The 12,023-nt window shown below is 41.0% G+C and overlaps 1 protein-coding gene across 1 annotated transcript in view; it reads right to left on the reverse strand.

The window, feature by feature from the left end:
- The window catches only part of LOC114615899 (inactive phospholipase C-like protein 1), a 19,963-nt gene extending 8,302 nt beyond the window's left edge, over positions 1 to 11,661 (reverse strand). Inside the window, exons 1-2 of the mRNA XM_028761495.1 lie at positions 9,191 to 11,661; positions 5,378 to 5,581 (exon numbers count right to left, since the gene is read on the reverse strand). Of these exons, the coding sequence (XP_028617328.1) occupies positions 5,378 to 5,581; positions 9,191 to 11,611 (2,625 nt within the window). The 5' untranslated portion in view covers positions 11,612 to 11,661. The remainder of the gene's footprint in view (positions 1 to 5,377; positions 5,582 to 9,190) is intronic.
- Positions 11,662 to 12,023: the final 362 nt, after the last annotated feature.

The following is a 12,023-nucleotide window of genomic DNA, read 5'->3' on the forward strand; positions in this document are numbered from 1 at the left end:
GAGAGAGAGCGCGCGACAGAGAGACAGAGAGAGAGAGAGACAGAGAGAGAGAGAGAGAGAGAGAGAGAGAGAGAGAGAGAGAGGAGGGGGAAGACTACTTTAGGAAACTACAGACTTTTTTCCATCTTGAGCCTAACAATCTTTTGGCAATAGCACTAACATAGGAGAGCAAAGTTAAGCCAACCCATTAGTCTTGGCTTGATTGTGCCCACTACTTCAGTTGCCAAATATGATTAGATGGCAGTTAATTCTTTTCTGCTACATTCCTTCTTGTGCCAGTACAGCCAGCTGCTTTCCAAATCACAGCCCAACAGACTTAGTAAACGATTAATCCGTGATGCTTGTTCTCTAGACATCTGAATTCTTTATCATCAGAAAATCTGTTTCTCTTAACATAGTAAAGTTTTAACTTTTATGTTAATGTTAAATAATTCAGTCCAGAAGTCACCTTTGAAGACTGCTCTGGTTTGCAGCTTACAGTTGCAATCCTCTATAACTAATCTACCTCTGAATTAGGCATTCAGAACACAAACTACCCAAAATCTCTCACATTAATTTAAAATACATAAAAGGTTAGAATATATTAAGCAAATAGATCTTGACTATCCATGAAAAATTAGGCTGGTAGAACATTAAAGAAGTAAAAAGCCAGCCATCCAAAGAAAACGCACATAAAGGTCAGATCACATTCTCATTTCTAAATAATTTGCAAATACAATTGTGCCAAGGGACAAGGAGGCCAGGCTTTGGCTGTTGCTGAGTAGAGAAGGTGCATGGTGAAATCTCAGAGGACTCTATATTAGTGGTTAACGAACTAAGGGTCAAGACCCCTGTAGGAGTCGAATGACCCTTCCACAGCGGTCACACATCAGATATCCCACAGAGCAGATATCTACATTACAATAACAATGATAAAGTAGCAATGAAAGTAGCTGATGACCCTCAGCTTGCTGGCTGAGTGTCAGTTTCCTCCCCTCCCCTTTTAAGTTTTACCCTCGCATTAGAACAACTGCTCTAAAGAAATTCTCTACCACTTCACACAGCACCTAGCATAGAACAGGCATCCAAAAATGTGTTTGTTCCTTGAGTAATATAAAGACTAAGAAAACAATGTGATATATCAAAAGAGGTATATTGATGCCATGCATACAGTCAATATATGAATGATTTCTTAATAAAAGGTGAGACCTTTTGCAAAAAGCCTGACTTGAACCATGGGAGAATTGACTAAGACTAGTTATTCTAAGTGGTGTGAGATAGAAACCCAAGGGTGGGGAAGGAGAAGGTGGTGGGAAGTAAATTGGAGTCTGTAGGAGGCTGGCAAAATAGTCTTTCTAAGTCTGTAGGACAGGAAGCAAGTCACCAAGGCGGGCCCTGGAGAAGAAAACGAAAGTGGAGCATCCCATCATAGGCTAAAACTACATTTGCATTAGTAACAGATACTTGTAGCTCTTGTTTAATTAACTAAAATTTATTGTAGCATATTGTGTACAAACATGGTTTTAAAAAGAACACTGTGGGGCAAACAGAGTCTTCACCCTTACAAAGCACACATTCAAGTTGAGAGACTCAGAGAAGATAAAGAAAATTATTCTTAAAAGGCTGAGCAGATTACTATTTGACACTTCTGAATAGTGTAGCGGGGAAACACCTATGAAATAGCGTGGAGGTGGGTCATTAGTTGGAGAAGAGTCTTTCAGGAAATAACCGGCTAAGAATTAAGAGGTAGGATGCAACTTTCCAGGCAAGGGAAGGACATTCCAGGAACAAGCGCAGTGTGATTCATAACAGCTTGGAGTCCGGAACAAGCTTTGTCTGAGTGAACAAGGTTAGTATGGCTGGGGGAGATTGAGGAGGGCAGTAAGTTTATAGACATATAGATCACAGAGCACCCTGAATCTGAAGCTACCATGGATTTGATGAAGTATCATGATGTGATCCATTCCACATTGTCACATGATCACTCTGAGTCTGCAGAGTATTTCAGGAAACTTCTTTAGAATAACCACAAACACTAATACACCGAAAGCAGCAGCCCACCATCCATCACAGTCCTACAAGCTGAAAGTGAGGCTTTTCTCTTCCGGGTCAATGGCCGCATGGGACCTGTCTCCTCCCCCTCTGCACCATTGAAAGAAATATGCAACCTGGACTCCGCAGTGCTCTCATTCCTTGGTGTGTGGCTGCACCATCCGCAGCAGGTTACCTGCACTCGGCTTCCTACCAAAGTAAGAAGCCATTTCCATGGGGAATTATAACTGGACTCCATTTAACTATTTCTGCTTTTCAAGCTAAACTATTTCAGATTTTGTTAAAGCCTGGCTCTGCCTACAATCGTAAACTGTGTTTTAAAAACAGAAATTGAAAGAAAGCATAATATTAAGATTTGGACTTAGCAGGTAAAACAGAAAGGACAAAAACACCATCAGACGCTTGTGATGTGAAGCAGAAACTGACCAACCACAGCCCGAGAGCCATTCTTCTTAAGTCAGACCAAGCTCTGGGGGCCGGCTGCCCTCACAATGGATTATTTTCCTTTCTCAGTTTACAAGGGAATAAGTGATGTCTGCTGTCTGTCTCTATGGCAACTAGTACCCTAATTTCACCTCTTAGACGGCAATTATACCTATTCACTGAACAGCTTTCAATCTCTACTTGTATGATGAAAAAAATTGATTTCACAAGAAATGTGACACAGGCAATAGGTGAGCCCCACCCCACTCTGCAAAAGCAGCCCTTATACAAGCATCTGTGGGCAGAGTACATTCAGGGAAGGCTTTTTCACTTCAGTTAGAAAATATTTATACCAGATGCATTTCTCCTAGTTATTTTTAATGGTAAAATATTAGTATTTTCTTCACCAACAGGTATTTTATTCAACTAGAAAACTTACCATGTTTGTTAGAAAGGATTTGGTAAATACAGGAAGGGTATAGGAAAGAACTAAGAAAATAAGCTTCAGTCATGACAAACAAAAGCAATCACTGTTACTGTCTTCCTAGGATTGCATGTGCATATACGTACAAACACAATTGAAATCTCACTGCTCACACATTACTGCAACAAGGCTGCTTCACAAAACATATTCATACAACTACTGGTCCTCCAAACAACTGACTTTGATAGCTTCAAGGGAGTCCATTAGACCAATTGCCATCTTTCACAGTTATTTTATTTTAATTTAAATATCTGTATAAATGTTTCCTCGTGTGTGTGGTTGCCTGTGGAGGCCAGAAGAGGAAATGGTATCACCTGGAGCTGGAGTTACAAACAGATGTACGCCAACATGGAGGGGCTGGGAATGGGACCTGAGTCCTTTGCAATCGCAGCAACAGCTCTGAACTACTGAGCCATCTCTCCAGTCCCTGGGTTCCTATTTGTAATTTAGCTAATCCCTCCTTGTCAGCATCATGGAAATCTAATGTTTACACATATATAAATCTTAACTGTAAATCTAAAAAAAAGAAATACACAGATCAAATGAAATAAGCATTTTAAGTAATTTTATCCAACTTTTCTCCCATAATGTACATAGCAATTTAGTTTTGGGGTATAGGCAGAGAAAGAAGAGTATCTTCTTAAATTCCCCCTCATGTATGAATGTGTGTGTGTGTGTGTGTGTGTGTGTGTGTGTGTAAGAGTGTGTGAATGTCTGTGTGTGTGCATGTGTCAGCACGTTTGTAAGTGTGTGTGCATGTGTATAACTGTGTGCGTGTGTGTGAATGTGTGTATGTGTGCAAATGTGCACATGCTTTCATACATAAGCAAGGACCACAGATTAACATTGCTCTCTGCCTCTTTCTGGACTGTGAGTGTGTCCTTTACTGAACCTGGGGCTCATTGTTTGGCTAAATGGTGAGTCGGGATGCTCCAGAGATCTACTTCCCTCCATTCCCCAGCACTGCAGTTACAGAGGTGTGTGGCTACATGTGGTGTTTTATGTGGGTACTGGGGATTCAAACTTAGGTCCTTGTGCTTGCACAGTAAACATTTAACCCACTAAGTTATCTCCAGCCCCCTGTCTTCTTAAAATTCTGATGAGAAGAGCCATGATTAAAAGCATAAGGCATAGCTGGTGTTAACGGACAGAGGATGTCTAATTACATTACTTGTAAGACATGGAGTCTCAGTTTACTCAGACTGGAATGGCCTTGGTCTTTGGGGCTCGAACAATTGTGCTGGAGTAACTAGGACTATAAGGGCATACTACCTTACTTGATTTCATATATTATCTTAAGAAATTGGAAACTTATTTTAAAGATAAATGTGCTGTATATTTCACTGATAGGTTTTTTTTTTAGGCTAAGGGGGATTGCCCGTTGACTTTTGAAGCAGAGCTGCTCTGTCCCCTGATATCATTCTACTTGTACTTCTTAGAAACGGAAGAGACAACTTTTATCCCCTTGTAAAGACACTTTTCATTGCTTTTTGCAATTAAATGTGATTATATATCAACTCCAGGCTGGTGTAACAGAAGGAAAAGCAATATTTTCTTGTCTGTAATTCCAGAACATAATATCCTAAATGAGGGGAGATATGTCTTCCCGTCATTCCTGACGGGTGGACTGCAGATGTTAAAGGTAGAGTTTAGGCAGCCATTTTGGACCTTGAAGAAAGGGGCTAGATTTAAGGAATAGAAGAACAGACAATTAGACAGAGCCTAGGCACCTAAGAACTTGGCAAAACCATTTCCCCAGATAATTGCTGTCTATATTTCTGAATAAAAGTTTACATTTTAAGCCATAACTGGTTGTTTTTAAAAAGATACATTGCTTTTTAAATTTATTCCCTAAAAATTTCATACCTCACAGTAGGAGAACTTACTCTTGATTGATATACGAAGTTTCTACATATTTCTATTGTTACTGGTTTGTAAATGTTCTTATACCTAACTTACTTCTATCTAATTAGGTATGTTAGACATTTAGTCACTTGCTCTTTAATTTTGTTTACAGCATGAAACACAAAAATAAAGTTATCCTCAAATCTAATCACTACATAAATTCTATTAAATATTCAGAATGAAATCAGATAGTAGCATCATTAGCTTAGAAATGTTTACAGACAAGCCATTTGTCTCAACCATCATTAAGCAGTGCTGAGACATGAGCCTCTCTGTGTCAGGAGAAAAGGAGACATGCTTCTGAGGACTGGGAAATCACTCAGTCTTTGTCAAATCAGAGATTGTTCCATTTGTCATGTCCTCAGAGGCCTCTCTTGGGCTTAATGGATACAGAATGGTAAGCTCTGGCTGCTACCTCAAACTACATGTTAGAGGCAGCCACTCTACTCTGGCCATTGGAATTCTACCCCAGAACCCCTGCTTTTAGAGATGTCCATACACTGAGATAAATAATGGGAAGTTGAAACCACCTACCAGGTCATATGCAGCCAGCATCCTCTTCTGCACATCTGGAATAGCACCCAGAGGCTCCAGGTAAGGAAAGCAGTCCTTCATCACCAGAGACACGGAGGGAGTACTGTCACTGGTGATGAGACGAGAGGACAGGGTTAACAGGCACTGTTTCAGACTGGCAATCGGCGGAAGTCCACACAGCTCCTTAATAGACACTATGGCGTTCTACGAGGAGAAAACATGGAGTCACATGTCTGACCACATATAGCACTGCACCCCAGTTTACACCCAAGTGAATTCACCAAATTATACCCTCAGAGCCATGTACAGTGTAGAGCAGCCAGGGTCACAGCCAAGCCAACGTGCTGCAACATGCAGAGGCAACACAGATAGCTTATTCACAATCTGAACCATTGGCTTTAGTATTTACCAATGACCACAGATAGCCATCAGAAACAAAGCTGATTATGACTCAAGGATGGTCTGTGCTCTGCAGACATAGCAACAAGAATGCCCCCACACTAGCAGTACCTACATGAATACCGCATTCAAATTGTATCATGAGGATCAGAAAAGCATAATACCACTGAACTAGATGCCAATTCTCTTAGCATCTTAAGCCAGTGGGATATCACTTCTCACCAGCCTCCATCTGAGCAGCCAGCAGTGGTGCCTTGTCAGCCCATCAGAAATGCACAGCACATACAGAAAATGAATTGCATGGACATCATATTCATTGTCATTATAAACCTCAACCAAATTGAGGCAGTATAATTTTATGAAAATATATTCTACTACAAAGAGACTGGAACTTTTGCTGGGCCTCAGAGCCAGAGTTAGTAATACACTTTGAGGTCACTTAAGACTGATATCCTTCTGTGTACCCTGTCATTAAGAGTGCAATGTAACTACCAATCTCACTTGCTGTGGATTTCCCATATAACTTCCTTTTACAATCTAAGCTAATCAATAGCTTAATCTAAAGTTGTCTTCTCTTCCACGCCCCTGAGCCAACAGTAACATAGGTGTGTATGCATGCTATGGTAATAAATTTGGGAGATAGCAAATAGAAAGAAAGACCCTATGGATATTGCTTGACAGCCTTGTTTGCTATCTGGGTCAGCTGGGGTCGGATGAAGTTAGTGACTTAATCCCTTGTAAAACTCTATCAAAGGTTTCTGTTAAGTATCCCCTCTTGCCTATGTGATGTTTTTTGTGCTATTCAATTAACACACAGCAAAAGCTCTTTGTTGTGGACACACAGGGACAGACATACACAGAGATAAAGTGAGTCACAAGATAGACAAGGAAAGAGACAGACTCATTGAGCAGACAGAGAAATGACAGATGATGTGGAGGGAGAAAGGGGTACATGATTCGAATCTGGGCTCTTGGCTAAATGGCACCATGGGATGTACATTTTAATTTCCTTTCCTAATGAGACAGTAACATATTGTGGGTACTCTAGGACTATTATTAATGTGCTCAAACTGATGCTAAAGTAATAACTTGGAATAGAAATTGTGGCTGTTTTACATTTATTAATAATGAGTAGCATCTAACCTACTGAATGTCTCATGAATTTATTAATTATCATGGTATTTTTATTTTTTTACATATTACTCTCCAAATACTCCTTTATCCAAGCTACTTTGTTAGGGTATCATCAATTATTAACTCTGCCTAGAAAAGCCTTATAAATAGCTCTTCTTTTCGTGTATTTATATGTGGTGTACATATATGTGTATATGTATGTTTCTGTGTGTGGCACACATGTATGCAGGTACATACACATGTGTGGGAGCATGCATAAGGAGACCTGGGAGCTCACCCTTTATATATTGAGGCAGGTTCTTTCACTAAATCCAGAAATCATGAATTAGATAATGTAGTTCACCATCCTAGTCCTGATCCCTGTCTTGGCCTTGGGCACGCACAGTGATTATAGGAGGTTGCCACACACCCATCTTCTGAGTGGGTTCTGGGGATCTGAACCCTAGGTTCTGGGGATCTGAACCCTAGGCTTTGTGCCTATGCAGCAATTGCTTTTCTGGCTGTGCCATCACCCCAGCCAACTTCTTCTCTAGATATATTCCAAGTATATGAGATAAAGGCTGTATTTCAAGAATTAAATAGTAATACACAGAGTGGACTTCTAATGCAGTTAGGTATAAAAATGACTTGTGGGTAATCTAACACAGGGCTTTATAATAATGCCAAATTTATGTAAGGAAATACTACATAGAAGATAACAGCATGTTCAGAGACTAATTTTTAACAAAGTGGTTAAGCAACCCATCTTGAGACAAACAGATACATAATCTGACTATGGGTATTCATATGTGAATTTTGTATCATACTATTTCCGACCATTTAGCTCTTCAAAGAACTTGCCTGTGAGTTAATAATTTCACTAAGTCACAGCTTGGGGCTTCTGTTCCATGTGAATAATAATGGATTTTGGCATCAGACACTCTGGGATTTAAAGTCTAACTTTGACGTTTATTAACTGCAAGATCTGAGAAATAATGTCTTCTAATGTCTCTGCTTTCTTGAGGGCAAAGTCTCTGGATGAGTGATTTCTTATAAAAATGATAGCTAAAGGAATGAAGTAAACTGAGTTATTTTCACTTTGTCATACAAGGCCTTAGTGAATACTTGTTGACTGTTCATGTCTCAAGAACGCTATCCTTAATTGACTATACAAGGTACTGTGAAAAAGACGTGTGCAGCCGTGCATCATAAGGAAGGGAAAGGCATGCTGGGTTTCTCCAAGTTAAAACTGGGTGATTGCTGTGTGCTCTCTTAGTTCTCACAACAGCCCTGTGATGTAACTCTCTTGATCTTGCCTTATGCTGAAAATTGGATCATCAGAGACCGGTGATCATCTACCTGCTCAGGACCACACAGGGACAGAGTTATCCCAGAATCCACACTCCTTCAATTAAACTACCTTTCTAAGAGAAGGCTAAATACATTTTAAAAAATTAAGTGCTGAGCTTGATTTGGTTAGCTGTTTCTTCTCTTGTAGGTAATAATTTGTTAGTATACCTTTAAATAACTAAAAGTATAATGGGTCTCACTTTTATGACTTCAAATTCTCTTTTATATTCACATCTGCAAATATTTTACATATATGCTTTCAAGCAATATGCATATGTATTTTATATACTACCCACATGGAGGGGTGTGTGTATGTGCATGTGCATGCATGTCAGGTAGATATGCCTGACCCACACAGAGACCAGAGGAGAACGCAGGCTCTCCTGATCCATCCCTCTCCATCTTTTCCTCTGACACAGAGTTCTCAGTGAACCTGGGGTTAGGTTGGTGTCCAATAATTCCCAGAAATCTTACAGTTTCCACTCATACCCAGCAAGGCATTGTAGGCACTATGAGCCACACAGGACTTTTTATGTGGATGCTGGGGGCGGGGGTGGGGATTGACCCCAACTCCTTCTCAATATATAGCTCAGTAACTGCTCTTACCTGCTGAGCCACATCCCTTGAACCTACCCACATGTTTTATATTTTACTTTTTCCACACTGTTCATGTAAACATTTCTGTTAATTATTATATGCTAAACATATTGAAAGGATACCCAGCATTTTGCTATATTGATGTGCCATTAGCTGGCCACACTCAACCTTGTATTGACAATTAGAAAACACCTGCTTTATCCCAGGTGACAGGGAAGCTAATTCAGTGGTGAATGGATCTGCACAGTATATTTCTGAATATTTGCAAGCCAGTCATTGGTAAACCACAATAGTCACTAGTTTAAATGGGTGTGAGTAACAGAAGCAGTGGAGGAAGATGGGTCTGTTTCCTACCTGCATGTTTTCTCTCATATCTATGGCTTCTCGTAAGGGATGAACTGCTATTTTGAAGATATCATCTATGGTTTTAAGACCAATATTCCTGAGCATGGTGTATTCTCGAACTTTCTTCCCCATTCTCACAGAAAGGCTTCGTTTCTGTGGTTTTCCTCCTCCACTCCGATTGGTTATTGCTATGTGGACAAAAAGGGTCACATGCTCCATGATATCCCCCACAAAGGAGCGCAAGGGGACGTGCCGGTACCCAGGCTGCAGACACTCAAATGGTATCGTATACTGCCCAATGAACTCATCCCCAATGTAATCATCATCCAAAATGACAAAACGGACCAGAGTCAGCTCGGGAAGGTTGACTTGAAACTCGAAAGTCTCATCAAAAATGGGATTATCACTGTTCTGTTGTACAGTTTTAGTCCTTTGCTCGGAGCAGTCAGCTGGTATCCCATGAATCTCTACACAAACATAGGGGTCTATGACGTCCCCTTTGGCACAAGCTCCTTTGGGCTTTGGGAAGTTCTGACCACTGATGATCTTGATGTGAAGAACCAGGGGAGACACTCCAGGGACAATGCCCTTTGTATTTGCACTGAAGTATGAAACTTCATCTCGCATGATAGACGGTCTGAGGACATAGCCACATCCTCCATTTTGAAGAAACCAGCCAGTGTGGAGGTCCATCATTGGACCAGGAGTTTGAAAATTCATTGCCACAATCTGACAGCCACAATTCCAGAAGTCCTGTGGGTTCAAATTACTGGAATCTATCCGCATGGCACTAGGGTAGACCCTTGATAAGAACTTCTTGTTATAATTCACGAAATCCTCTGGATATTCATTTGCGATACGACTGGCCTCTGTTTCACTAAATGAACAAATTTCCCAGTAGTTTTGGGTTTTCATAGACAGTTCAAAATCCCTGTACTGAACAGATTTACAGATAGATACCAAGTCGGAGAGCTCTCGGCAGAGCCAGATATGTTTCTGCTCACCGTTGTAATCCCCTGACATCCTCCGAGACATCTCGGCTTCTTCATCCTCGTCGGTCACTTCTCCTTCTAACAGATCTGACTCTGAAGGCAATTTCTTTCCTTTCACAATAATCATATTTTTTAGTTTTTCGGGTGATGGGAGGTAGGATTCTGAAGACAAAGGTGCTTCTGTATAAAGTTTATTGCCAAACACCTTTTTCATCTGCTGAACCATGACTTTCTGCTGTGGCAGAGAACAGTGATTTCCCAAGCAGAGAATGAGTGGGTATTCTGAAGCGACAAAGGCAAACTTATTTATCACCTCCAGAACACTTGGAAAGGAAAGGTGCATAGCCATGTTGTTCCTATTACAAAGGATGGGCTCATTATCTGGACCATCACTCACATCGAGCTCAATGCTTCTACAACCCATCTTCAAAGCCCTCACGTACCCATTGATATCAGCTGGTCCCCTAAACTGATCTTCTATCAGGTAGGTATTATGAGACGCATTGATATAATAGTGAGATAAGGGTTGGGTCATATCTTGGGCGACCTTCTTTTGCTCTGGATCAAAAATGTCACATTCTGGAGATAATAAATACTGGGTAAAACCATCAATTGCAAGGAAGCCTTTCTGGCGGCCATCTTCAGAAAGCTCATATCTCCTAATGATGTCTAAGCACATATCCTCAGTGATGTGGGTGACCCCTTGCTCAGCTTCTAAAAAGAGCATGAGGTCATTGGCATCCAGATACTCTTTGTTCTTAGATATCTGAACAAGTAAGAAATACACTTCTGGCCTAGTGCAAAGTTCACAAAACGCTTCACAAAATTCCTCTTCTGTTACCCGGGTAGTTAGTTTTTCTTTGCTCTTCTGGATTTCTTTAAACTTTAACCTGATCTTCGATTCCTTCAGAGTAGGGTTGAGTTGTTTTATTAACTCCACTGAAGTGTCTTCTAACATAATCCCATTCCCATCGACGTCTGCTGCTTCAAACACCGTTTTCAGCCACATGAACCGTGGCGTGTTCTGGTTACCCTCCATAAAATCAAGCGGTTGCTTACTACGAGATACCAGGTACCGTAACCCCGACACCCAGATGTTTGCTACATCTGCTGAATTGGCAACTAGGTCCAGAGACTCATAATTTTCCCCATGGAGTATGGAGAAGGCACAGTCTTCACAGATCTGGTCAGCAAGGCCATTGTTTCTGAATGTCTCTGTGTTCTTCCCCAGCCTGATCTCTTTGATGGCAGAAATGTCCAGCTTGGCTTTTTCAAGGTCCTTCTTGGAAGGTTCCCAGCGTAGAGCCTGGAGATCAGTGTCTAGGGTGAAAAATCGGTTGTAGATTCGAGAGTTTGGTCGCACTTTCTTCAGCTCGCAGCCAGCCTGCATGAAGCTAATGCAGTCGTGGGCACTGCTAATCTTCTTCTCCGATGGCATGCTGCTGAAAGACACTGTTTTCTTTCTGCCACCACATTTTTGGTTTGAAGGATCCTATAAAATAATCAGAAAAGAATGATCAATCTTCTTTAGGGAACACAAATTCAGTAACGCTGTAGGAACTTCTCAAACTCTGAACAGTCTGTTATCTAATAGAAGCTAGCCTGAAATTACCTTTTCACTGATACAGAAGTTAAATTATTGAGAGAATTAATACCATTCGGCTCCAAAGGACACTTGGTTTACAAATTCATGTGCGTCCTCCAAGAATAAAGCCCAGCCTCAGCTCATCTGAAACCATGCTAGGTACAGTTTCTTAGGAACCTCCACCAACAGCACAGCAGGCAGCATCCATGTGACTGTGAAGCAGGTTACATGTGTCCTGTGGCTCAGCACAGCAGGCAGCATCCAT

Source organism: Grammomys surdaster, unplaced genomic scaffold (assembly GCF_004785775.1).
Source record: "Grammomys surdaster isolate TR1022 unplaced genomic scaffold, NIH_TR_1.0 189098, whole genome shotgun sequence".
In the NCBI taxonomy this organism is placed as follows: domain Eukaryota; kingdom Metazoa; phylum Chordata; class Mammalia; order Rodentia; family Muridae; genus Grammomys; species Grammomys surdaster.